This window comes from Neovison vison, chromosome 8 (genome assembly GCF_020171115.1).
Source record: "Neovison vison isolate M4711 chromosome 8, ASM_NN_V1, whole genome shotgun sequence".
Lineage (NCBI taxonomy): Eukaryota > Metazoa > Chordata > Mammalia > Carnivora > Mustelidae > Neogale > Neogale vison.
The window spans coordinates 16,225,692-16,253,691 of NC_058098.1; the positions used below are offsets into that span (position 1 = coordinate 16,225,692).

Genomic DNA, 28,000 nt, shown 5'->3' on the forward strand with positions numbered 1-28,000 from the left:
GATCGAGTCCCGTATCAGGCTCCCTGCTGAGCAGGGAGCCTGTTTCTCCCTCTGACCTATCCCCTCTCATCCTCTCTCTCTCTCTCTCAAATAAATAAATTTTTAAAAATAAATAAATAGGGACACCTGGGTGGCTCAGTGGGTTAAGCCACTGCCTTCAGCTCAGGTCATGATCTCAGGGTCCTGGGATAGAGCCCCACATCGGGCGCTCTGCTCAGCAGGGAGCCTGCTTCCCTACTCTCTCTCTCTCTCTCTCTGCCTGCCTCTCTGCCTATTTGTGGTCTCTCTTTGTCAAATAAATAAATAAAATCTTTAAATAAATAAATAAATAAATAATTTCTAAAGATTTTAAAAATAAATAAAATAAATAAAAGGAATTTCCCCCTGCATTGGGCTCCCTGCTCAGCAGGGAGCTTGTTTCTCCCTCTGCCTGCTGCTCTCCCTACTTCTGCTTTCTCTTTCCGTCAAATAAATAAAATCTTTAAAAGTAAATAAATAAATAAAATGGAATTTTCCGGGCGCCTGGGTGGCTCAGTGGGTTAAGCCGCTGCTTTCGGCTCAGGTCATGATCTCAGGGTCCTGGGATGGAGGCCCGCATCTCTGCTCAGCAGGGAGCCTGCTTCCTCCTCTCTCTCTGCCTGCCTCTCTGCCTGCTTGTGATCTCTGTCAAATAAATAAATAAAATCTTTAAAAAAAAAAAATGGAATTTTCCTATTTTCAAAACAAAAATATGGCAAGCAGATATGGTTAGTTTTTCATTAGCCTCAACTATGTGTCTGGCACTTGACATGCATTAGCTCAGTTTATGATCATAACAACTCCATGATGAGGAAGAAAGTGCTTACCTTAAGGCAACACAGTGTATGGTGAAGAGGGATTTAAATCCAGAATTTAGAGCGCATGCACCTAACCATCTTATTATAGTTCTTCTTTCTGCATATTTCTTACCTCAGCTGCAGTAAATTTTTCCCTTGGCCCAGCTGTAATCCACAGTTTCACCCCAATTAGCTTCTCAGATGTGATTTCATCTTTTAAGCTAGAAATATGATTTTTAAAGTGTTAGATCCATAATTTAAGCCAATTTAAGAATTATTTTAGCCTCTAGACTATATGGAACCAGAGGCCACAGAGGCCCAGAGATGAAGGGACTTAGAGGTACCTGGTAGAGCCTCTTTCCCAAAGTAAGAATCCCTTCCATAGGCTTGTCCCAGATCAGTCTCTGCTCAAATACTTCCTATAGGCCAAGATGTCCAAATTAACCCACACAAGAGTATAAAGAGTCCTCCAACTACTAATTCAATCAGTTCTGCCATTAGCTGGTATGATATCCTCACCCTATTAAGAAAAACCATTTAGGGGCGCCTGGGTGGCTAAGTGGGTTAAGCCTCTGCCTAAGGCTCAGGTCATGATCCCAGGGTCCTGGGATTGAGCCCCGCATCGGGCTCTCTGCTCAGCAGGGAGCCTGCCTCCCCCTCTATCTCTGCCTGCCTCTATGCCTGCTTGTGAACTGTCAAATAAATAAATAAAATCTTTAAAAAAAAAAAAAAGAAAAGAAAAGAAAAATCATTTATACACGCACAAAGACAAGAAAGGTATTCTCATCTTTCCTTTCCCTACACTGAAGTACTGATCCAAGTTAAAGTATGGAGAAAGACTCTAACCTCTCAAAAAGTCGTATATGTATAATTAGAATAACTTTTTGGTTTGTGATTTGGGAGACAACTTAATATGCTAATTGCCATTTTTTAAAAGAAATCACTTAGTTACTTCTGAACGATCCTTAAATTGAACTCCTCCTACCTAAACAATTGTCTACATGAGAAAATAAAGACTTTCCAATTATTACCAGCAGGCTATTATTATCACTTAGAAGGGAAAACAATATACACAGTCACCTCTGAATCTTCCAATTACTCCGTAGTCTTTTCTGCATGGATTTATAGCCATTGTTGGTGGTAAATATTTCTTTTTTGTACGCATTGAAAAGAATGGTGCTCCGAAGTTCTTTCTCCATGGTTACCTTATGGGAAAAAAGAAGGGATCAGAAAAAGGGAAATAATAAACAATATTCCAAAAGACCCTAAATGGAATAAATAGTCTTCTGGCTTATCCAGAAAGGGCATACAGCTGGAACCTAGCTATGAAATCCCTATGATTCTCAAAGGTTGAGAGTGAAATGCATAATCACAGCCACAGAAATATAAAGGCCAACTCTGGCTTTTGCCTCCTGTTTCTTTTTTCTTTTTTTGGACTGAGATCTGGTAGATATTCTTTTTTTAAATTAATTATTTTTATTGATATATAATGTATTATTTGCCCCAGGGGTACAGGTCTGTGAATCGTCAGGCTTACACATTTCACAGCACTCACCATATTACATACCCCCCTCAATGTTCAGAACCCAACCACCTTCTCCCTACCCCTCCACCCCCCAGCAACATTTTTTCCTTCCCTACCCCTCAAACCCTCCACCCTGTCTCTCAAATTCCTCATATCAGGGAGATCATATGATAATTGTCTTCCTCTGAATGACTTATTTCGCTAAGCATAATACCCTCTAGTTCCATCCAACTCATTGCAAATGGCAAGATTTCATTTCTTGTGATGGCTGCATAGTATTCCATTGTATACATATACCACATCTTTATCCATTCATCTGTTGATGGACATCTAGGTTGCCTCCCACTTCTTGCCCTGGCCTTTCTAACAGCCTCTTCTCATGACCATCACCCTATCTTTATGCCCTTAAACCATGTTTCCCACTTGATTTCTCTCTGCTAACTACTGTTAAGTGTGGGACATAGTCTTCTAGATTCTTCTTATACATGTGTTAACTTATAATTTTTTTATGATACAGGATCCTATAATATGCACTATTCTGCAACACACTTTTTTCACCTAACCTTGTATCTTTCCATGTCAGTACGCATGGATCTACCACCCTAGGATCCCAGGATCATGACCTGAGCAGGAGCAGACACTTAATCTGGGAACCACCCAGGTACCCCAAAACGACCTTTTCGAGGCTGATTTGAAATACCACCTTGAGGGGCATTAGGGTGGCTCAGAGGGTTAAGCCTCTGCCTTCAGCTCAGGTCATGATCTCAGGGTTCTGGGATCGAGCCCCACATCGGGCTCTCTGCTTGTCGGGGAGCCTGCTTCCCCCTCTCTCTCTGCCTGCCTGCTTTGATCTCTCTCTCTGCATCAGATAAATAAAATCTTTAAAAAAAAAAAAAAAAGAAAAGAAAGAAAGAAAGAAATACCACCTTGACTACATAATAAATTTCTGTAAGTACCTGTATTTGGATCTATTCTGAATTCCATTACATTCTACCTGCATGTAAGTTCCTGCCCAGTTCCATACTATTTTAATTACAACTTTATTTTTTTTAATATTTTATTTATTTGACAGAGAGAAATCACAACTAGGCAGAGAGGCAAGCAGAGAGAGAGGAGGAAGCAGGCTCCCCGCGGAGCCGAGATTCCCAATGCGGGGCTCGATCCCAGGACCCCGGGACCATGACCTGAGCCGAAGGCAGAGGCCTTAACCCACTGAGCCACCCAGGCGCCCCAAATTACAACTTTATTAATTTACAACTTTTATACTATCTGGTGGTGCTGCAGAGCTTTTCCTCCTTATTGCCCTTACTTTTTAGAATTTTTCCTGCCCAGCCTCACATATATTTTTTTTTATTCCAGTTGAACTTTAAATTTTGTCATCTTAAAAAATAAAAGGTTTGGGGCGCCTGGGTAGCTCAGTGGGTTAAAGCCTCTGCCTTCGGCTCAGGTCATGATCCCAGGGTCGGGAGATCAAGTCCCGCATCGGGCTCTCTGTTCAGCAGGGAAACTGCTTCCCGCCCTCTCTCTCTCTGCCTGCCTCTCTGCCTACTTGTGTCTCTGTCAAATAAATAAATAAAATCTTAAATTAAAAATAAAATAAAAGGCTTATGATTACAGCTCCACTATCTTTTCATGTTCCAACCATCTGTGTATACTCTTTTCTTCCCATTATGTAGACACAATATTGTATCCAGCTTTTCCCAGTTTCCTGAAAAAAAAAAAAAAAGTCTACTACTTAGGCTAGTAGGTTGTATGCACTCTTGCGTAGTTATGCCATAATGAACTCAATCACCACCTTTATGGGCATCTTTTCAATGATTCTGCCATCGCAAACACACTGGAATTTACATACATCAGCTTTTGCCATGATTTTTGCTGTAGGACAAGTTCCTAGGAGCACGATTCCTAGGAAAAAGGTTTGAGACTAGATGTCACCATTCCTAGGCCAATGCTCTTTCGTACGCAGCAAGACGATAAAAAATCCGCCCAGTCGCAGGCGATGGGGATTTGAACCCAATGTGAGGTTCGGCATCCAGGCCTACATCCGCGGCCCCAGTTTACTTTACCCCAACCAATCTCGATTTTCCACTAGACTGGCCCAAAGGCCTCAGGAACAGGCCGGCGCGCCCTCCCCAGCCCCCAGGCAGCCCCAACGGCCCGGCAAGCTCAGCCCAGTCGGAGGCCTTCTCACCTGAGGCCCAGTGACCACCATCTTCACCTGACACCGCCCAGCATCCCGCCGCCAGGTATCCAAGGCCTCTTAGCAACGGCGGTGCGTGCCGGCGCGCCCGGCAGGCGCACTGGGGCGGGGACCTGCGCCGGAGCAACGTAATGACGACAGTAACAGGAAGACGCCATTTCGCCTAGAGCGTCACGGGGCAGGAGATCAGGGGGCGGGGCTAATACGGGACTGTACCATTATGATGGCTGAGGGGTAAACCCAAACGGAACGTGAATTAACTTTAAGCCAAAGAAAAGCCCACCTCGCTTCGTCCTTTAATGTCAAGTATTCTTAGAGACTGATAAAAATGGTAGGACCCTAGGACCCAAACTTCGCTTCACCCTGAGGGAGAAGAGTGAAGGCTTCCGATGGGGTGGGGACGGGGAATGCCCCAGCCTAGACCCAAGGGCTCAGGTGCGGAGCCGAGGGGCGGCTCGGACTCTGCGTCGGGGTGCGGGTTCTTCGAACGCAGATTAGGTGCTCCGTGCACTGCGTGGAAGGGGCTCAGGGTCTTGGGAGCCCAGGAAGGACTTCCTGGGAGAGGGTGGTTAGATGTAGGGGTGCGAATGGTCACTGAGATAGTTCTTCGTTGATGAGCCCAGCATCCCTGAGCGCCCCTGCGGCAGGCCCGTGGTATGGTCGTGAGCCCCGCCCTCTGGGCCTCCCCAGACCGGGAGTTGGACGTTGGCCAGATGCTACAAAACAGTGATAATATAAACTGTATGATTAAGGGAGCTGTGAGGGCCCGGAGATGATCTGAAAGGCGGCCTGTATGAGCAGAGATATGATTAATATTAACTAGAGTAATGTTCATGAAGGCAAAGGCTGGAGAAGGAACTGCTCTGCCAAAAAGCCAAAGCCACATAGAGGTTGCTCTGCCATCGCCTTCAAAATGAAAAGCCAGGCACCCGTGACCACAAACAGGCCATCCTTCGCTCCAAGGGAGCGCCCCTTGCCGGCCTTTGAGAGAGTGTGGACTGCAATGCCACTTCCTTGCTGGTTCAAACCAAGAGCAGAGAGTCAACCAGCAGTTTGGGTTTACATATATGTTTGTAAATAGGTACAGAGTAGTAGCGGTTTTAGGAGCTTGAATCACACAACTCTCTTTGCCTTAAACTACTGTCACTGCAAAGTTAAAAAATGGAGAAGAGGATGAGGATTCTCTTCATGGGGATGCTGCATTTTGGTGCAAAATTAGTAAGACCGAGGTGATGTATTCCCATTAGAAAGGGCGTAGACTGTGCCACTTGAGGCTTTGGACAGGTCTGGAGTTCTGCCTGATGTACGGTCCGTGTTTGCTAGAAACCTAAAGGAGGGCGTGCTCAGAGCACTTCTCCCACTGCTGAAGCCTGCAGGAGACCAGCGGGTTTAAAACTGAGCAGCCACCAAGTTCATTTCCCAGCTGTGCCTTGTACCTGCTGGGTGACCTTGGGCAAGTTGCTTAATCTATCAGAATGAATGTTTCTTATCTGTAAAGTGCGGTTAATAATTTCTAAATGCTGGTTTATTGTGAGGATTGTAGATAACGCATGCAAAGATCAGAAAGTGCTCAATAAACATAGATGAAGCATGATCCATTCCATATCATAGTTCTCCATTTTTATTTTCTATCCTGGTGAAAATTTTGCGACTTTACAATCTTCGACCACATGGAAGCATTGTGTGTTTCACAACCCATAATAGCAGGTTGTGTACTTTTGACAGTACTATCACGTTACTGACAATCACACTCTTGCTTTTTGCTTTGGGAAGTTGGGGGAAAGGGGCTCTCCATCATGTTCCACATTTGTCAATTAACAGTCGCTGTTATGATGGAAACCAAATCAGAGCGTTTCTTTGAAAGTTCTCAGCACGTGTCATAGGGTAACAGTAACTCTTCCTGATACAGCTTGGAATTTCAGTAGGTCAGTGTTAGTGTCATTGGTGTGTTTTCCAGCACCATCCCCTGTTATTTTTGGGGCAAGAAGCTGAGGGGGAGAAAAAAAGGAAGAGAAAGAGTGGGGTTAGGAAGAAAAGGCAGTAAAATCACCAGCACACACTGATATTAAAGTTCTCCCCTTGTCCACAAGCCAAAAAGCCAATGATCCCACCCTGAAGTAGCTGATGAACCACAGGTCTGGGGCGGACAAAAAAAAAAAAAAAAGAACGAACCACTTTGCCATGGAAATAAGGCAATATGATCCATCCTACTCGGTTTTGCGGGTACTTTTACCACAGTTACCACATGAAAGGTTCTAGTCCCTTTCTTGAGTCAAAATCTGGCACAGGTGCTTCCCTGGGCCACATGCCTGGCCCTCACAGCAGGGGAGGCTGGGAAAGTCAGTTCTCTAGCATTTTCAGCCACTGTAAGTAGAGGTAATTACTGCCCTTCATCAGGGCTCACGAGCTAGGAGATTCTCTGGACATAGCAAAGGGTTCAGATGTCAGGCAGGCAAAGCTAAAAACAAATGTCCAATACCACCCACAACAAAGAAAAAGACACCATCAACAGAGAAAAATGAGAGCATGTCGGGGGATAGCCTAAAGGTTACATATAAAATGACATCTCTGTCATTTTACACGTGGTGATAAAAATCCAAACACCTAGAGATCCTTTGGTAGAGAGATGCTGGTTGCCTACCCCACATTTCTTAGCATCAGAGCCTGTGTTTTTAAGGGTGGTAATGTGCCCAGCTAATAAACCACGTATCCTAGCCTCCATTGCAGGTCGGAGTAGATGGCTAATGAGCAGAAGCCATTGGTGGGTGCTTCTGGGGAAGCTCCGTAAAGATGCTATTTTGCTCTTGCCTCCATTCTCCTTGCCCAGGACACAGAAGCAGTGACTATAGAGCTCCAGCAACCACTTTGTGGCAATGCAGAAATCCTAATATTGGAAGCCAATTGCCGAAGACGGCACAGCAGAAATACAGAAAGCCTCAGTATCTGAAGACCTGTCCAACCAGCCTTGGACCACCTAACAACATTCTTCCTTTATGTGCTGGAAAGATATATGTAACCTTATGTAAGTCCTTGTTACTCTGAGTCTCTGTTACTAGCAGCATTAGGTAAGGAAGATATTTCCTGAAGGATACCAGCTGTCTTCAGTGGTTACAGTAGTCTAGGAACACTTCTCTTCTAGTAGTCCAGGATGGCCTCATCCTCTGGTGCATAGGAAAATCCCAGGAAGGCACTGGAGGCCCCAGAACTACTGGCCACAGTGTCAGGAGTGCAGCCAATGGACTTTGAAACAGCTTCCTGGGTGAACTCGGGGTCAAAGTGTTTCAGGTCAGCAGGTCCTGCCTGTGAATAGAAACCAACAGTGAGATGGGAACACGGGAGTCCGAGCTGTTCAAGGAACCCACAGACCTGAGAGGGATATTAGGTCTCCTTCTGAGGGCCTTGAGGATACTCACCTTTAGCTGACATTGACACATGTGTTTGTTAGTAATTTTATTTCGTGGCCCACTAGCCATGTATCAGTGCCTCCAACCTCCTGGCATCCTGCCTGCTCCACACCAACCCTCAGACAAGTCTCGTCAACACGCACTTACTGAATGCCTACCAGGCACTGTTCATGGCACTGGAAATAGGAGAGAACAAAACAGAATGGGCCCCTGCTTTCATGGAGCCTGTATTATGCAGAGGGTAGGAAGACTGATAATGAACATGTACATAAATAGACAAATAGACAATCTGGGGTGCTGACAGGCCTTGTGAAGAAGATAAAATAAATACGGTAGAGAGTGACTGGCTGTTTTTGCCGTCAGGGAAGAAGACCTGGGTGTGAGATCATAAAAATGGTCACACATCCTCCATTTGCCATTCGGAGCTGAAGTCCAGCTCTCCATACCTTTAATACAGGTTAGCCATGCGACTTGTTTGCGACAATGGGACGTTACCAGATGGGAGGCAAGCCAAGACTTGAAAAACACACAGTGGGAGTTGTTCTCTCCTGCTGCCCTTGGAACCCTAGGCCACCATGTGAACAAGTCCAGTCCAAGTCTGAACAAGTGACGTGAACAAGCCCAAGTCTGCTGGAGTAGGAGAGGCCTCAGAAGGTGAATGCAGTCACCCCAGATGCTGGCCAACTGCCCTGCATTTGGGTGAGGCAGTTCTAGACCACTGGAATGATAAAGCCCGACAGAGACTGGCTGGCCTGGCACCGGCCAAAAAAACTCACCCAACCAAACCACTGAACTGGGATGAAATACAAAAGTATTTGAAGACACCTAGTTTGCGGGGTGGCTTGTTAGATAGCATGAGCTAAATGAACCATCCTCTTTGTGAAGAAGGCACAGCCTCTGGAGAACACTAGACCACCTGGGTTTTCTGAAATGAACAGGTGAGCAAGGGGAAGGGTCCACAGATCTGCTTGAGTATGCAAGCCTGAGGCTGTAGAACCAAATGGACCATGGTTTCCAGCTTCTCAAAAAGGTCACAGGGCACAGGGGTCCCAGCTCAGGGACCAGGGTTCCAAGACCAGAGTGTGGATCCTGGCCCTGGCTCTTGCTAGCTGTGTGGTCCTAGATAAGACAGATGTTTTCTGTTTTTTCACAAATGATACTGATGTTAAAGATACATATTCAAGGTCTCCCAGCTGTAGACAACAGAACGAGGAACCCACCCCCAGTATGTATCACTTTACAGTCCACTCGGGGCATTCTATTACCACCCTGTCTAGCATTTTTTACATTATTCTCTCTCCAAGGTGTACATTCAATATTATCGTCAGGGTCTTTTCCACACCCCCAGATAAAGAAACTTTCCAGGTACCTGGACTGAGAGTATCCTATCTGACAACTTGTCAAGACTCTGATGCTCAAAGAGACTTTCGTGCATAGGTAATTCACAAAAGGCGAGGTGTAGATAGCAAACATTGGCAGTGTTGAGGTGTGCGAACTACGAGGATGCAAGCAGCGTGACACTGCGGGACGCTTTGCAAGCAGTTGAGAGAACCTCCAGTGTCTCCTTCAAATGGGGCTCCTTTCATGCACACTGCCACCGCTAATTAATATCAGCACTAATTAACACTGCTAATTAAACACTAACCACCTTCACTATAAAAGAAATTAAAACAGGATGAGATGCCATGTTTTACTTAACAAATTTGCAAAGCTGAAAACAGTAACAATTGCACACATTATAGAAAGAAAGATGAGAATTCTCCAGCAGACCCTGCTGGCAGGAAGTGGATTTTACTCCCCGTTGCAGAGTTAGGGAATCAAGAGCCTAGAGGGTGTCTGGCTGGCTTAGTCAGGAGAGCAAGCGACTCTTGACCTCAGGGTCTTGAGTCCAAGCCCCATTTTGGATGATTACTTAAAATGGGGAGATTACTTAAATTTTTTTAAAAAAGAAGAAGAAAGAAAGAACTTAAACAGGTTCACATTCTCTGACCTGGTAATTCCCTACCTGGTATCCATCTTAAGGAAATAACTGGAACCCTGGGCAAAGAAACACACTTAAAAGTGTTCATCAGTACTTTTATGATAAAGAAAGAATGATAATAACCTAAAGTTCACCATTAGGAGCATGGCTGAATACATTATATCACCAATGGAGGGTTGAAATATTATGTAGCCATTTAAAATGATACTTCTAGGGCGCCTGGGTGGCTCAGTGGGTTAAGCCTCTGCCTTCAGCTCAGGTCATGATCTCAGGGTCCTGGGATCGAGCCCCGCATTGGGCTCTCTGCTCAGCAGGGAGCCTGCTTCCCCCTCTCTCTCTGCCTGCCTCTCTGCCTACTTGTGATTTCTCTCTCCGTGTGTCAAATAAATGAATAAAATCTTTTTAAAAATGAATAAATAAAATGATACTTATAAAGTTTTATATGATTTGGGGCAAATAATGGCATTGGTTTCTAGCAAGAAAAGAAAGGTAAGGGGAGGGGCGCCTGGGTGGCTCAGTGGGTTAAAGCCTCTGCCTTCGGCTCAGGTCATGATCCCAGGGTCCTGGGATCGAGCCCCACATCGGGCTCTCTGCTCGGCAGGGAGCCTGCTTCCTCTTCTTTCTCTCTCTGCTTCTCTGCCTACTTGTGATCTCTGTCTGTCAAATAAATAAATAAAATATTAAAAAAAAAGAAAGGTAAGGGGAGAGGATATCTATATGTATTAAGTATAATCTATGTAAAAACACATAGAAAAAGACAGGAGGGAATATACCAGCAGCAATTTCTCTTGGGCAGTGAGATAATAAGCTTTTCCACCTTGCTGTTTTAAACTGTTTTGCACACTTTCTTTCTTTCTTTTCTTTAAGATTTTATTTATTTGACAGAGAGAGAGCACAAGAAGGCAAAGCAGCAGGCAGAGGGAGAGGGAAAAGCTGGCTCCCCACTGAGCAGGGAGCCCGATGTGGACTCCATCCCAGTAACCTGCAATCATGACCTAAGTCAAAGGTAGATGTTTAATTGACTGAGTCACCCAGGCACCCCTACACACTTTCCATAATGAATATACGTCACTTTTACTATCAGGGGAAAAAAGAATTTTACAGGACTTGGTTCCATCTGGGTGTGCTATGTGACAAAAAGGAGTTTATTTACTTATTTTTAAAATTTTTTTAAGGATTTTATTTATTTTTTTGATAGAGAGAGAGTGAGAGAAAGCACAAGCAAGGGGAGTGGCCCCCAGAGAGAGAGGGAGAAGCAGGATTCCCGCTGAGCAAGAAGCACGATGTGGGGCTTGATCCCAGGACCCTACAATCATGACCTGAGTTGAAGAAGGATGCTCAACCAACTGAGCCACCCAGGTGCCCCTATTTATTTATTTTTTTAAGACTTTATTTTTAAGGAATCTCTATACCCAACATGAGACTCGAACCTACAACTCAGAGATCAAAGAGTCATGTGTTCCACTGACTGAGCCAGCCAGGAGTCCCCAGAGAGTGCTTTAAATAGTATAAATAAATAACCTGCAATGAAGGTTATTGGTGCTGAGAATGAAGGGGTGGTGGGGGGCAGTGTGGCTCATCACACAGAGCCGGACCGGCAGTCAGGACTTCTGCGGCCTAGACCCCGTTTTGCCTCTAACTTACCATGTGGACCTGGGCCGCTGGTTATCCCACCTGTAGAAAGAGAGTGGCCCAGATCTCTCCCACCGGCCCCAGAAAACCAGAATATGGAACAACACAGTGACCTCTTACCACATTTGGGTTGAAGGGTGGAGTCAGCCTCTTGTGGTACAAGTCATCCCAGTTTATGGGGCTGAAGAATACATGATTCTTTATCTCAAGCTGTAGGAAGAAGGTGCTGATCACAAGTAGCCCTCCCCACGGCACTCCTCCCCACCCCATCCCCTGACTCCTCATGTCTGGGAGCTCCAACTCTACTGGCAGCTGGCTGTTAAGCTCTAAAACCTTAACTGGGAAAGTAACTTGTAATTCCAGCTGGTTTCAGGGGACAAAGGGCTGTTCTGCAGCCAGGCCTCTTCCCGTCACCATCATCTATATCACCTCCTCTCCTATAGCATTCATTCATTCCTCAACTATGTACTGAGCACCTACTCTATGCCAGCACCATGGAACATGGTGGTGGTATGTCAGTGAACAAGTACAGAACCTGCCTTTGGAGTTCCCAGGGATCTTCCCACCCCATCCACCTGCCTCAGTGCATCTTGATTCTTCTAGAATGCAAACCAGAGAAATAGACCACATCTGCTCAGTAAGGAAGGTAACCGAAGTTAAGCCCCCCCCAAAATTGCAGTTTCCTGGAGACCAGAATTTAGGACTCAGCCCTGGGCCTCGTTCACTACTTCTTTCCTAATCTAAGCCAATGTCAGCATCAAGTTCCTCCTATCCCAGCAGGACCCTCTCTATCCGTGTTTGACAAGGAATGATTCTCCAGCTCCCTACATCATAAATGTTCCCCACCCCATGCCCCGTGTAGTTGCTAAAGAGCCGGATCCAAAAGATCTTGAGGACTCAAGAAATGGATTAACACTGGTTGCCTGTAAATTAAAGAACTGGGTAACTAAAGGGTCTTTTTCTTAATATCCTTTGAGTTTTGATCTATGGGAATGTATCCCTTATTTGAAAAATCATACATATTTTTAAGATGCAAATTTCCACTTGAAAGAAGGGGACTAGTCTTCATGAGAGTGTCCAGGGATGGGTGGGAAAATGCCCTAAATGTTTGTTACACTTCATGGTATCCTGCATGTGGGGCTCCGGGTACCAACACTTAGCCCTGGCCTAAGGGCTTTGTATATATTAATTCACATGATCTTTATAGCAGCTGTGACCTAGGTGTTATCACTGCAGATGGGGAAACTGAAGCTTACAGAGAAAAGTTATGCAATTTGCCCAAGGTTCTGCAACTAGGAAGGACGAGGAAGGTGGAGGAGGGATCTGAACCCAGATAGTCTGTCCGTGTATCACAACCACTGTGCTAGAAGAGAAAGCAAACTTCCAGGGAGAAAAGCACTATGGTCTTTCTTTTATAAATTCAAATTATCTCTTGTTGACTAGAGAATATAAGATTATTTTTCAAGTTCTACTTTAATTTAAAAAAGTCCTGAATTCATTATAAAAATCAAGAGTGAATTACTCATCTCTGTATCCTGAATGCCCAGCCTGGCACTGGCAAAAACCAAGACCGGTCCTCTCTCTGCATAGAAACCAGAGGAACATCTTAAAACTGAAATTGGGTCTTGCCAGAGCCCTGTTCAAAATCCAGCAAAGTGGACCACTCTTCTTGCTCATGCCACAGGACTTTTGTACATGCTGTGTGCAAAAAAGGTGTTGTCACCTCCTCCGAGAAGACCTACTTCACCATGCCACTGTAAATTCACTCCCTCTCATTATTGTCTATCTTGGCTCACTGTTCATTTATTTCGTGGTGCTTGTCAAACTCTGTAATCGTTATATATCATAATGTTTGTTTGTTGTCTGCCTCCCCCAATCAACGTATCAAGGGCATAGACCCAGCCCACTGACTCGCTACAACCTAGCTCAATGCCTGGCACATAGCAGGTGCTCAGTAAACATTGGATGAATTCAAGAACTGGACTAAAGGAAGTAATGAAGCAGTAGTAGCAGCTGTGAGTTTCCAAACAAAGGAGTTTGCAATGCCTGGTTTTGGAGGGGAGCTGGATGCCCATCACTGTGCTTCTGAGCTGCTTCTGCAGGAAGCTGAACACCCCCATCAGGGACTAGTGCTCTGCTGGCAGTTCACCTACAAAGTCTGATTTGGAGCCCAGCCGCTGCCTCTGGTCCTTGTGGAGAAGGCCTTGCAGGAGGTCGCAGGCAGCCACAGTCTGGCCCCCAGGGATCTGCAGTGGCTGGTGCAGAATGTTCTCATACATCTGGGACATGTCTTGGCTGTAGAACGGTGGCTGATGAGAGAGAGAGAGAAGCTGGAGGCTCATCCATGCTAAAGTGGGGAAAGGTCTCAGAGAGACTTGGCTCAAAGCCAGGTAATGGAAGGATTCAGCCAGACTGCGTCTTGCACAATGGTTCACACCACAGACTGGAGAGAAATAGAGACCTAACTTCCGGCATAGGGGAGAGGGCCGCTGGGAGGGCTGAGGGGGGACCGCCCAGGAGCATCCCCAATCCCAGCTCTCTTAACCCAGCTTGGGCACCAAATCTGCGCTTTGCAAAGTGAACACTTTTTTTTTTTTGCAAAGTGAACACTTTTGCCCTCATCATTCCAGCCTAGCCTCACAGCCGTCTTTGAAGATGGGTAGTGATTTGTTGGACAAGACAAGGCTCAAGATATTGAGCCACATGGCCAGGAAGAGCGCCAGACCCCGCTCCATGCCCAGAGCCCACTCTTTCCTGAGACTCTTTATCCCGCCTCCTGCTTCTGCTTCTTCTTCCTGACTCCACAGAGCCCATCTCTCATATCCAGCACGTTCTGCTAGAGAAGCTGGACCAGAGCAGTGTCTGCCAGGGTAAGTCTACACAAGTGTCCCTCTGAGCAGGCAGCCCGGAGCTGGTTCCACAGACTACCGGCACTGCGACCTGTCTGGGCCTCAGTTTCCCTCCCGGTAAATAAGAACAACTCCCTCTCCTCCAGTGGCAGTCTCCCAAGGCTGTTTCTCGCTGCCGAAGGGGTCATAGATGAGATGGTGTGTTGTAAAGGGCTAACTAACCTTATTGAAGAAACATCCATAATCCTGACATCATCTTTTTGAGCTTGGAGTAGAAAGATGGGCTCATTCAGTTCCTTGAGGAGCCGGAGGAGGCCACACAAGGGAGAGACCCACCCCCATCTCTTCCTGGAGCCTTGTCCACATGTCCCTTGCAGATGCTCACAGCCCACTCACCAGGCCTTGCAGCATCTCGTAGAGAACGGCCCCCAAGCACCACCAGTCCACTGCCCGATCATAAGGCTCTTTACGAAGCACTTCTGGAGCCAAGTACTGTTGAGGAGAAAATACATTTATCTGAAAGACACTCGGCCTCAGTCTCCCCACTTGTAAACGGGGCACTTAGAAGAAAAGATTACCAGGGGGGCGCCAGGGTGGCTCAGTGGGTTAAGCCGCTGCCTTCGGCTCAGGTCATGATCTCAGGGTCCTGGGATCAAGCCCCACATCAGGCTCTCTGCTCAGCGGAGAGCCTGCTTCCCTCTCTCTGTCTGCCTCTCTGCCTGCTTGTGATCTCTCTGTCAAATAAATAAAATCTTTAAAAAAAAAAAAAAAAGATCACCAGGGGTTGATCCTGCTGTGATATGCACGTGCGTATGTTCAATCATCATCCATCTGCCAAAGGCCTACTCTGTGCCTGACCCTTTGCCAACGTGCAAAGGTAGACTTACACGGTTGTATAAGTGGTGCACAATACAAAAGTACCAGCCAAAAGGATATACGGAGTTGTAAGCCTGGCAGTGATTAACTCACCAAGTTAACTCAACCCTAGTATAGGGTTATATCTGGCAACTTGATTAATGTTTAATAGAGTAATAGTAACTCTATTACTCTATTAAAGGTACCCAAGGGGGTACCTTTATCTAATTTGCACAAAAGCATCCTATCAGTGTCCTGGGAACCAGAAAACCCTGTGAGTACTCACAGTGCACTGGGGAGACTAATGCTGAAGTGTAAGTAAATGCGGCACATACTTGTAGTGGAAACCTCAGTAACAGAGATGCATAGGAATCAGGAAAGAGGAGGGGACACCTCAGTTCCTAGTGACAGATGAATGCATGCCACAGAGCTGTGCCTTCCAACAAGAAGACTACCTGAGGCAGATCTATGCTTTCTACCAAACCCAAGGGTGGGGTGACCCCTTAGTCTGGCATCTCTGCCATTGAGTCTCAGCAACCGACAAGAGCCATTTGGAGACACTGTGTGGATGTGGGAGGGACAGGAAGTTACCCAGACCTGAGCCCCAGGAGAGGCTCATTTAACCTCCCAGAACCTTGATTTCCTCCTCTGTAAAATGGGGTTGCAGGATCCCTCCCTGGGGGCTGTTTTAAGGCTATGTGCTCATCTGGGCATAACAGGATGTGTGTGCAGGCCTTGAACAATGGGAGCAACCATGGGTACTCTTGTCTGTGCTTCCCGGCATCACAGCAGTAGCTGACTTATGGAAGAGGTGAGGTGTTGGAGCCCCCTGTCTCCTCCACAATCCGGGATGTCCTTTGCCCTGCTCCTCACCCCTGGCAATGTCCAAGGAAGAGATAGCTGGGCTGTCAAGCTTTGGGACACCAGCTCTGTCCAGTGGACACCATGCCATATATGCAAACACAGACAATGGCTCCTGCTCAGAAAGATCACCTGTCCATCAGCTGCTCCAAACCCAAATGGAGGAGGCCCAGCCGAGATCTGAGATCCAGATTTTCTAGCATACCGAGAACAACAGAGCAGATAAAAGTCCTGTCCTATGCCAGATCAGGAGGCACTTCCCAGTCCTACAGCCTCTGCCTCCCAGCCCCCACCCAGATTATCGGTCAACTGGGAACCCCGTTGGGTCCAAGGTCCAAGGGTCAACACCCTGTTGGGAGTCCAGGGTAAGGTTTTCACCTGCAAGACTCCCAGGAAGCCTGGCAGGACACACAGACATGTATGGATTACTGCGGAGACCCACAGATTTTAGCCCCCCCGGCTCTTGGCAGCTGGAAGAGGGGAGTAGACCAGCATTTTGTATTCGCCAGCCCTGTTCTTAACTTGTCAGGCCAAGCCCTCCTGCCACACATGGACTTCACCCTGTAGGGCAGGCCGTCCAACATGACAGCCCCTCGTTGCACGTGGCTACAAGAACAACCTATCTCAACAACTTCATATTGATTGTATGCTGAAATGACAATGTTTTGTATATACTGGGTTAATTAAAATATATTACAAAAATGAATTCTGCCTGTTTCTTCTTACTTTTTAAATGTGGCTGCTGGGAAACTTTACCTTGAGTATAGAGTCTGCATGGCTATTTCTCTTCTTCTAAGACAGTATTGCTGCAGAACTTCCCCAGCAGCCCCCAGAGCTGGTGCCCCCATTAGACAGATGAGAAAATCAAGGCAGAGGAGAAGCCAGCTCAGGGCAAGGGCTTGGGTGACAGGACTGGGCCTCCCCCAACCCGGTGGAACCTGTTGGCTCTAAGCTCAACCGCTCATGGCCTGACCTCTGACCTCTCCTATAAGGTTTGACTTACCTCTGGGGTGCCACAGAATGTGGACGTGGTATCCTCAGGCTCTACCCCTTCCTTGCAGAGGCCAAAATCTGTCAGCACCACGTGTCCCTGCAGAGGAGGGTGAGTAGAAGCTGGAAGGTGGTCTAAGCTAAAGGATGGTCAGGCCTAACCCCAAAGCCCAGATGCTTTACCCCAGGGCAGCAGCTGGAGAGTCTCATGCCTCTGGCATAGGCTATAGGCTCCACTTAGAGACCCATAGCTCCTAGACTGGATGCAGGAGCGGTACAAGGGGCAAGGTGGGGGGGGGTATCATTCCACTGTCTGCCTGCCCCCTCCCCCCAGCTTATCACAGACTTAGACCCATGCCCTACAACATGGCAGCTCCATGAATATCGTCGCTGGAGGGGACTGGCAGTGGCAGCTCCCTTGACAGAGAGCTGGTGTTTCAGAAAACAACCATATCGTGTGGCAGCTGGATGGCTGGTGGAGGTCACGGAGTGAGTGGATACTCTGCTCAGCTCTCCCCTTTAGGAGCTGTCACGCCCATCCCCCACTTCTGGGACATTCCTCTAACCCAAAGTTACGTTCTTCCCAAGGGGCAATCCACACCCAGTGACCGGTCAATTCAAGGGCACAAAAGCCCAGATTCCTTGCCTCAGTTTGGAACGGTTCTAAAGAGTCGCCCCAGCCTGGACCCTCCCCACCCCTGTAAGATCAGCCAAGGCAACCTCATTTGCAACCACAATGCAAGTGGGCTTCCTCCTCTGCCCAGTCCTGCCTCCTCAACCCCTTAAAACTGGATCTCTTAAGAGTATTCCCCAATAACCATCTGTACTCAACACTCCATCTGTTTCCAGGGGACCCAGTCTAAGACACGGAGAAACTACAAAGTCCAAGAGCCTCCACTTGCCCCCCCGCAAACCACACACACACACACACACACACACACACACACTCACACACGTGCACACATAACTGAATGCATCCCTAACCATATGCACGAGGCATGATGCTTGCACACATGCTCATAAGCACACAGATATAGACACACACACACACACACACACACACCGACCTGGCAGTCCAAGAGAATGTTCTCTGGTTTCAGATCCCTGCAGAAAACAAGAGAAAACAGCACTGTGATGTCTCCCTTCGTGAGGAGAGCAGGAGACTCAGGATCCTGGCAGGCAGACTGCTCCTGGAGGCTCACGGAGATGTGGAGTGAGAGCCCAGGGAGAATGGGCACTTGATGCCAGAAAGGAAGCTCCTACTCTACTCCCACTGCTGAGCCGTCCTCCTTGGACAAAGGGCCAAGTTCACCAGGACCTAGGTGTCCACACGACCCCTGGCATTTGTTGGCAGAAGGGCCAGAGCTGGCTTGGAGCCACAGGTGGGACTCACCTGTAAATGACGTTGAGGGAGTGCAGGTAGCCAATGGCACTGGCCACCTCGGCGGCGTAGAACCGGGCCCGGGGCTCCAGGAACCGGCGTTCCCGCTGCAGGTGGAAGAAGAGCTGGCAGGGGAGGAGGTGTGTGAGAGAGGGTCTCTGGGCGGGGGCTCCGGCTCCTAGAGAGCAGAGTGGGGGGCAACTGGGCGAGTCACCCGCTCTCTGAGCTGCAATGTTCTCAGATGGACAGGGGCATGCTTGGGGCGCCTGGGGGGCTCCGTCGGTTAAGCATCCGACTCTTGATCTCCGCTCAGGCCTTGATCTCAGAGTTGTGAGTTCAAGCCCCACATTGGGCTTTATGCTGGCATGGAGCCTACTTAAAAAGTGGGGGGCATGCTGGCCCCCACACTACAGAGCAGTCGTGGGTGTCCAGAGTGTCAGCAGGAGAGATGAATTCACATGGATTGAGCAGCTACCAGATTCCAGGGTCAAAGCCAGACCCTTTCACGTCTCTTACCTCATTAATTCAAGGTAGTCTCTTGACTACCTTTAGGGTATCAAATAGGATGCCAGTTTCACCTAAGAGACAACTGGAAGGGGTCAGGTGACTTGCCCAAGGCCAGGGAGCACATAACTGGCAGAGCTGCCATGGGACCCCAGGTCATTTGATGATGCATCTTTCCTTGCCCCAGGCAGTAAGCTGTCAAACTGAGCCCAGCCTAGGTCTATCCGGGGGCCAACTGCTTTGGTCTGTTTTGCTGGCCTGGGAAAGGCCTTACCTCTACCAGGGGACTTAGGGATCCAGAGCAAAACCCACCTCTTGGTATCAGGCCAAAAGTCATGAGGTCATACAGGTTCAGTCTGGGATCACCTGCCCAGACAGACAGTCCAGGATGGGGCCTAGCTGCCCCCTGCTGTGCTTCTGGGTCACCAGGTGGCCTTGGGTCTCTGTTCACCACAGGGACCCATCACCCCCCACCCTGTCCCCGCAGTGGCCTGTGGTATAAAAAAGAGGGCATTGGAAATCTTGACCACAGAACTCCACTAACACTGACCTTGCCCAGGTGTGCTGAAGTGAGTCTGGGCAGCCTTGTGTGGGGGCAGTCAAGAAATGGGGGGCTAAAAAAAAAGAAATGGGGGGCTGGGAGCCAAACAGACTTGCATTCAAATCCTGGCTCTGTCAGGGACAGGCTGGGTGGCCGTGAGCAAGGGAGTTACCTCTTTTTTTTTTTTTTTTTAAAGATTTTATTTATTTATTTGACAGAGAGAGATCACGAGTAGGCAGAGAGGCAGGCAGAGAGAGAGAGGAGGAAGCAGGCTCCCTGCCGAGCAGAGAACCCGATGCGGGACTCGATCCCAGGACCCTGAGATCCCGACCTGAGCCGAAGGCAGCGGCTTAACCCACTGAGCCACCCAGGCGCCCCAAGGGAGTTACCTCTTGAGCCTCGATTTTTCAGCTACAAAATGGGTCTGTTGTGAGGATGAGGTGATATCATTCCAGAATCTGGTACACGTACCAGGCATTTAAGAGCCCAGCCCAGGGAATCCTCCCTGGGACCTAGGGGTCCACCCACCTCTCCCCCGTTGACATAGTCCAGCACGAAGTAGAGCTTCTCAGGCGTCTGGAAGGAGTAGCGCAGGCCCACAAGGAAGGGGTGCCGTACGTTCTTCAGCAGCACACTGCGCTCCGCCATGATGTGGTTCTGCTGTGGGGTCATAGTTAGGGGCGCATGTCATCACCCACACAGCCCCCAGTGCCCTGGCACAGCCCACGTGGCCTCACTCATTCATGGGGTTGCCCTGCCCAGGACCTTCTCATGCCCCTGCTCAAATACCCACTGTGGCTCCTGTGTCCTCAGAGCCAGGCTCCCTGCATAGTAGCCAGGATTCTGAATGGTCAGCTTTATCCCCAGCTTCGTGCGTGCAGCTCCAGCTCCTGGGTCAGAAATCTCTGACCCTCTCCAGGGGCGATAAGGAAAGCACACGTGATTACCGCATAGAAGGAGTCCCACTTATGGTTTTGTTCATGCTGTTTTTCCTGCCTGGACACCGCACATTTGAGGCCAACTGCCAGGCCTCCCTAAAGACCTCTGCTATCTGCCCTCAGGATGTCCTTGTTAATATTAATTTCCTCGCCTCAGCCCTCTGATTGATGGTCCTCTCTCCTGGCCTGCTCTGTACCCCGCAAGAGGTTGGAATTTAAGAGACTCAAGCTAGAACTGTGGGCTGGCTGTGGCTTGAGGGGCTCCAACACTGCACATGCAGGAAGGCTGGCAGCTAGACAAGGCAGAGGACTCATCGGCCATGGAGCCCTGAGTTTCCCAGGGGACGGCAGAGGGCTGGGATGGGGTCCTCCCGAAAGCCCTACGGATGAGCTGGTTGGCTGGGTCCTCTGAAAAGGGTCACCACCGTCAGCACTACCTGGCCCTCTGTCTGCTGTGATCACAGCTGCACCCAGCCCCGTGGGTCCTTCAGCACTGGGACCCATCTCGGGAAAACATCTTAGGCTGGGGTCGAGAAGCAGGAGGGGAAACGCCTGAGCACGAGCTCTGGTACCTCTTTCTTCTTTAAGATGGACTTTTTCTGCAGCACCTTCACCGCGTAGAACATCCCATCAGACTTGTGCTTGGCCAGCAGGACCTGAGGAGAAGCACAAACGTAAGGCCCCACAAGGGATGACTCCTCTGAGCTTCGGATTTCTCCATCAGCCGCTTGCTCTGGCCCCGCGTCCGGGATTCTACAGTTGTGAGCTCCTGCTTTGTGTGTGCAAGCGACAGGCAGAGGGTGGAGAAGTCCGGGGAAGGGAAGACCCAGGTCTCCCAACCTCCCTGTGTCACTCACCTTCCCATAGCTCCCTTTGCCAATGACTCTCAGGAAGTCAAAGTCGGTGGGCCGGGCGCTGCAGGGGAGGGAGAAGAACACAAGTCCGCATTTGTGGACTTGGAAAACCTGGCTCCTGATATGAAATCCAGGCTTCTCTTTGACTTGGAAGCTGGGGAACAGAGGGAGCTTTCCAAGAGTCAAGCCTCCTGGCCACTGAAGCATGCCATGTTCTCCCAGCCAAGAGGACTTGAAGGACAGACCCCTACCCCTGGGGATCCACAGTCAAGCAACCAACAGACAAGCTGGGGAGAAAACTGACAAAACTGAAAAGAAGGCAAGAACGCTGCTCCCCCCCAAACCTGAGAAGGGCCTGAAGGGTGGGGAATTGCTAACAATGCAGAGTTTGGGGTACATTTCAGGCATGCGACTCAGCATGGGCAAAGCCTGGGGAATTAGTGGGAGCTAAAGCTGGGTCCCAGGTGGCAGAAGGTCCTGACGGTAGACCAGAGAACTTGGATCTGATTCCCAAAGAGAGGGGAGCCGGGTATGAAGGAAGCCCAAGGGAAAGTTGCTTGAAAGACCAGAACTCACTTTGGGTTGGCTGAAGGTCCCAGGTTGATGTTCCCATTGGCCCTTGAGGGCTGGTAGACATTGACAGAAAGGTTAGTAAGATCAGCAGGGACTGAGTGTTAGGATCCTCAGCCTCCTGCTTTCCCCTGGCCTAGGCCCTGCTCCCTTCTCTACTAGCCTGCCTGCTTCTTCCTTCCTTCTTTCCACTGGTCTACCAACCCACCCAATCACCCGCCATCTCATCTGTTTCTCCTAACACCCCATTTTCTTGAAGCTCTTGCCCAACTCTGTGCCCTGTTTACCCTGTAAATGGCCCACTTCCGTGAGCTGACAGTGACCCCTGTCAGCACCCCACCCCCTACTCTAGGTGGGCCCACCAGGCTGGCCTGAGCATCCCCCGGATTTCCCCTGGAGGAGGAAGGGAGCCCCCTGGTGGTGTGTAGGGGAACCAAGACTTACTCACCGGAGGGCTGGGCATCCCAGCCCCGCTAGAGTCCATTCTATGGCAGCGACCAGGTGGGCTCTGGGGACACAAGAGGGACCCGGCATGAGAGAGCTGTGGTTGGGGAAGGAGTGTCACCTGTCTAAGGCTTTAGGCACTGCTGCACTCTCCATTCCTCCCCAACCCCATGCACCTGCCAGTCTGAACACCTCCAACGCAAGGTTGATGATCCCTGCAAGGGACAAGAACCGATACACCCTGAACCCAGCCTCTCTAACCAAACATCTCAAGAAGGAGCCAGGGAGAATGCCCAGGGGTATCCCTCCCAGGCTTAACGTTTTCAAGGATTAGGGACAGCCAGTGTGGCAAGATCCCTGTGAACCAGGGCGGCCCTGGAAGGCTAGGATGGCCAGGGCTGGAAGGCTGGGCTCCCCAGGCTCCCAGACAGGCATACTGCAACCCTGAATTCCTGGGGACCTCCCTGAGCTGGGATCTGTGTTGTGCTGACTATTATCTCCCTGCCACATGGACTTCTACTTAATGCCCCTGGAATGGCAAGTGGCCTAGGGGCCTGGGCTAGAGCCACAAAGAGATGACCCAAGCCTGGCTAGTGTTTGTTTGAAGAGTGTGACCAGTTGGTCTCTGCAGCTAGGAGTGTCTTTCCTGCTCCCACGCTGCAGGCTGAAGGAGGCTGGTACGTCCGGGCTCTGGCTCAGGATGTTCACGGCATATGCCTGCTTGGAAGGCCAAGGGGAAGAACTGAGATCCCACCTAAGAACCCAGGTGCTCATGGAGGATGTAGGTACTGTACATCCCAGGACCACAGCCTTGACCCACCGGGGGGCCTGGACAACAGCCTAGACTCTCTAGGTAAAAAAAACCACCCGTGTTTACGAGGGAGGATCCTGGAGCAACCACTCCTGTGGCCTTGGGCGCTGACAAAGTCATCCCAGGGGAAAGGAGGGAATCCCCTAGCCCAGGCTGCTCCAAAAGGCCCAGGCCCGTGGGATCCTGAGAGAATGAGCTTTAGATCTGCCTGATAGGGAGTGTAGCCTGGCTTCAGCCAGCGCCCGGGGTCCGTGCTCCCTGAGGGCCCATAATGCTGCCACACCCACTCTTGGGTTGATCCCATAGGCCCCTTTGCGGGGCCCAGGCCTCTCTAGCCCCACGTACCTGTGCAGCCTGAGGAGAGGCCACTGGAAGAACCGGCAGTTGGAGCCGGAGGACAGGCCGTGGACAAGAGAGCCTCTCTCTGTTCTCCCAACAAGGGCCGAAGTGTCTGTGCCTGGCGCCGGCCCGGCCCCGGCACCCAGCTCAGAACTCCCCGCAGCAGCAGCAACAGCAGCAAGGGGGCTGTTAATGTCACGTGGGATCCAGCGGCGCTTAGGATGGGACCAGGGACCTCGGTTCTCTCAGGGACATCACCTCCCCCTGGGGGGTGGGTGGAAGGGGGGGTGGGCAACAGCTGCGGGAACGCCCTGCTGACGCCTGAGGCTTGTTCGAATGTGTGAGAGTATTTGGCTCAGGCTGTGTGTGTGTGTCTGTGTGTGTAGGGGGCTTGTCTGTAAGAAGATGCGCTCCCTGGGGCCTACCCAGGCTGGGCATAGACAGACTCCTTAAGGTTCTAGAGACCTCATCCAAGGCAGCCGAGAGCACTTTGCCTTCCAAGAATCTGTAGGTGTTTCAGGCACAGGTGTCTGGCCCAGTCCAGCCAGCCTTGGTCTTTGCCTGCTGAGCACTTGGTTCTTTGGGCCCTTCCTTGCTGGCTGCTCCAGGACCTTGGCCCACTGTCTCCAGGAAAGGACAGGTTGGCCTACAGCTCTCCAGCTGTGTAAGTGGTATGTGGTGCAATAATTAAGTACTCACGGGATCCCTCCTCTCCCCAGGCACTCATGAGGGGTGTTCTGGGGAATGAAAGAGTTCAAGGGGCCTGACACAGCCCCTGCCTTTCTGGAACTTTCTGTGTGGCTACCGTATGCCGCACTTAGTTGGACCTCTGCAATTCACCACAGTGGAGGGATCCACGGGGCCAGGGCTAAGAAGGTTGGCCGGGGAGGGACCTGAGCCCAGCAGCCTTGGGGGTTCTCACTGGGCTCTGAAAAGCAGGGGACCAGTGGGGGGTTGTCCCAGCAAAGCAAACCCAGGTGAACAATATCAGAGCCTTCCATCTCTCAACAAACTAGAAATGTTGAACCAATACGTCGATGGGCGGGATGTCATGTTGACAAAACACACACCCTCCACAGGGACATTTCTTTTGAATAACAAGACCCTGATGGGACTTTTATTCAGCAGCCCAGTGTAGAACGGGAGAATAATCATGAAAGTAATCCTAACTGAAATGGCCTGCTCAGAGCCCCCGCTGGCTGTGACACTCCCTCTCTGGACCTGACATCCCTCTCCAAGTTCAGTTCCACTTCCGTGTCCTCCCTTTCAGTTAAACGCCTTGAAAGAGTTATCTGGACTCAGTTTCCACTCTTTCTCCTTTTCTCTCTTGAACCCATTCCAAAGAGGCTTTAACCCCAGCCCTCCACCAAGACCCTGGACCGGTGATTCCCACGTTCCAGAGCCAGTGATGGGCTCCTCGGCCCCAGCTCGCCCAGCTTCTCTGGAGGACTGGGTACACCCGGTCTTCCCACTTGACTTCCGGAGCTCCTGGTTTTCTTTCCATCTCAACCTGCTGCTCTTTCTCCATTTCTGCCGGATCTGCCTCCTCCTTTGCCACTAAACGGTGGCCTGTCCCGGGGTTCCGTTTTCAGACCTCTAGCTACCCTTGCTCCCAAACTCTCTCCTGCACTAAGTCTGGTTTTTTTTTTTTTTCTTTTTAAGATTTTTATTTATTTATTTGGCAGGCAGAGATCACAAGCAGGCAGAGAGGCAGGCAGAGAGAGAGGGGGAAGCAGGTTCCCTGCTGAGCAGAGAGCCTGATATGGGGCTCAATCCCAGGACCCTGAGATCATGACCTGAGCCGAAGGCAGAGGCTTTAACCCACTGAGCCACCCAGGTGCCCCCTAAGTCTGGGTATATATATCTAACTGCATTCTCGGCTGTTCACTAGTTGGGTGCCTGGAAGCACCTCACTCGTAACACGTCCAAGAGTCTTGACTCCCATTCCTTCCCCTCCGCTCCGGCCTACTCCTCTGTCTTCCATCTCCCACCTGCTCAAAGAATCAAGGCAGCAACTTGGAATTCGTTCTAGAGACACGGAACCTTCCCCCAACTCCAGTCCACCATGAAATCCCAGGAGACTCTACCTTCACATAGAACCCAGGGAGCACGGCTACCCACCAGAGCATCTGCCCCGTCCCTGCCTGAGCCACTGTCATCACTTGCCTCCCTGCTGTCTCCTGATTTTTAGCTTGACCCTCTCTGCATGTTTCTCCACCCAAAGCCAGAGCACCACTTTTACACCGGAAGTCAGACCACGTGAACCTGGCTGCTCAGAAACTCCAGTCGCTTCCCATCACACCTTGGATTAAAATCCAAAGTCTGCCATGGTCTGCGAGATTCCATGTGACCTGGCTCCTGTCACTGTCTCCACTTTCGTTCCCATGCTTTCTACACTCCAGCTTCTCTGACTTTCTTTCAGTCGCTCAAACACACCGAGTGCCCTCTGGCCTCCTGGCCCTGGCCCTTCCTTTCCCCTCTGCGTAGAATGCTCTTGCCCCCGACGCCTGCATGGCTGGCTTCCAGGAACATCACAGAGGTCTCTGCTCAACTGTCACCACTGAGAGACGCCTCTTCTAGTTATGCGTGACTGATTTTCCTCGTTCGTCTGAGACCGAGGATTTCTAGGGATGTGAGACTCTCGGGGCTAAAGCTAGAGCAGTCCCGGAGCACAGCAGGATGACTGGTCACGCTCCCGCCTGCTCTCTGTCCACTTTCTCTGCTTAGCACGTTCCACTCTGACATCGCGTCATCAACTATTTCTGTCTTGTGCTAGAACATTGGCTCCACGAGGGCAAAGACTTTTCTTGTTCACTGTTGAGTCCCCAGCACCCAGATAAGGATCTGGTATAGGATCAGTGCTCAGTATTTGAGTGAGGAAACAGGAATGAGTTGATAATATCAAGGAGAGTACATAGATAAAATGGAAAATTGCCCGACGGAAAACGATAGATTTGTAAATCAGAATGGGAATGTATGCGTGATACAACGTCAAGCAGAAAAAGGACATTTCAAAATGGTAGGTGTGCCAGGGAGATCATCTTTATAAGAAAATAGAGACACATATGCATGTATACATTTGTGCATAGGCACCAAGAAAGGCTGGATGCTTACAACCCAAGGTGACAGAGGGTTAAGCTAATTTTTATCTTTGTACCTTGGTGTAAAATGTTTCGAGAGGTTGCTGTTCCCTTAATTCTTCAGTACTAAGGCCTGGGGAGAACTTTGACACATGCATTGCCCACCACCACACTGCCATCACCTCGACTGGAACTCCAGCACCGAAGCAGCTCACAGCTCCTGTAGCTTCTTTCTTACCTGCACCACTGTCTTCTGATTTTCTGGCCAAAGGCTGGGCATCAGTACCTCGTCATGACTATTCAGACCCACAGGGATGCCCGTGAACTTGCACGGTGTGATCCCTCCTAACTGCTGGAGCTTAGACGCATACGCCTCTGGCCCATCATGGCACCAACCTGCTCACACCTCCCGAGGGCTGCTGGCTGCAGCGGGGGTGGGGTCACTCCGTTCCCTCTCTTTGGAGCACTGCCCTGACCATTCTGGTCTGCTTGGCTAGCCCGTTTGCCTCTGTCCTCATTTGCCGTCCCCAGAAACCTTGCCAGACCACCTCCTGCCCCCCCCCCGATCCCCTAAACTCTTACCCCCTCCTCTGTGTCCACTGCTGCTGTAACACCTGTCTTCACACTACTGTGATTTATTTGCCTGCCTGGCCATTGCATACCAATGACATACCAATGACAGTGCCACCAAGGGCCAGCTTGGTTTTGTTTTGTTCCCACAGCACCAGGGGTTAGAAACCACCAGGATCCCTGTTTGAAGGAGGAGGAAACTGAGGCACAGAGAGGTGAAGTGGCTTGACCAAGACACCAAGCTGGTTAACGCTCTAACTGGGATTTGAACCCAGGCAGTCTGACTCGAAGCCCATGGCCTAGAATTGCATTAAGAAGTTAGGAATGTAGAAAAGGAAGGAAGGAATTGAGCGGGGTGGGCGGGAGGGTGTGGCTGTCGTCAGGAGGAGAGGAGATAGGGACAGGGAGGCAGGGAGGTAGTTGAGAGGGATGGACGGAAAGGAGGGGTGGGAAAGGAGTTAGGAAGGGGATGAGGAAGGAAGGGAGGAGGGCAGGAATACTTAGGAAGGAAAATGGTAGGAAGGGAATTAGGAGAGAGGGTGCTAGGGAAGGAAAGGGAGGACATTGGCAGCCAGAAACGAAGACAGCCAGGTGACCCGTTTGTTGGTTTGGCAGCCCGACCGACAGGCTGGCAGGCAGGGGTCCTGCTCATGCCTGAGCCTCTCACCTGAAAATGCGGGGTCTCCGTCAGGTCCTGGGGAGCAGCAGCTCTGCCCTCCGGTCTCTCTGCATGGTCCCGCTGACCTGAAACCCAGCCCCGCGGTGCTGGACAACCTTCCCGGTCAGGAGCAACCTGTCACCCACTCACTTGGCTCCCGAGCCAGCTAGGAGCTAGCTGCAGGGCCTTCTGGTTACT

At 49.8% G+C, this 28,000-nt stretch overlaps 2 protein-coding genes across 2 annotated transcripts in view; both read right to left on the reverse strand.

Annotated features, from left to right (window-relative positions):
- Nucleotides 1-4,662, reverse strand: part of IFT52 (intraflagellar transport 52) — a 37,081-nt gene extending 32,419 nt beyond the window's left edge. The window contains exons 1-3 of the mRNA XM_044263010.1: nucleotides 4,532-4,662; nucleotides 1,896-2,020; nucleotides 949-1,036 (exon numbers count right to left, since the gene is read on the reverse strand). Coding sequence (XP_044118945.1) covers nucleotides 949-1,036; nucleotides 1,896-2,020; nucleotides 4,532-4,552 — 234 coding nt within the window. The 5' untranslated portion in view covers nucleotides 4,553-4,662. The remainder of the gene's footprint in view (nucleotides 1-948; nucleotides 1,037-1,895; nucleotides 2,021-4,531) is intronic.
- A 1,476-nt stretch (nucleotides 4,663-6,138) lies between these two features.
- Nucleotides 6,139-27,994, reverse strand: SGK2 (serum/glucocorticoid regulated kinase 2). The gene is made up of 14 exons (XM_044263011.1): nucleotides 27,812-27,994; nucleotides 22,349-22,408; nucleotides 21,907-21,956; nucleotides 21,334-21,391; nucleotides 21,049-21,132; nucleotides 20,067-20,198; nucleotides 18,506-18,618; nucleotides 18,180-18,216; nucleotides 17,126-17,212; nucleotides 14,803-14,898; nucleotides 13,711-13,866; nucleotides 11,678-11,767; nucleotides 7,633-7,840; nucleotides 6,139-6,528 (listed from the first exon to the last, which is right to left on the reverse strand). The coding sequence occupies exons 2-13, from the start codon at nucleotides 22,382-22,384 to the stop codon at nucleotides 7,676-7,678; spliced, it is 1,104 nt and encodes a 367-aa protein (XP_044118946.1). The 5' UTR covers nucleotides 22,385-22,408; nucleotides 27,812-27,994; the 3' UTR covers nucleotides 6,139-6,528; nucleotides 7,633-7,675.
- Between the last annotated feature and the right edge of the window lie 6 nt (nucleotides 27,995-28,000).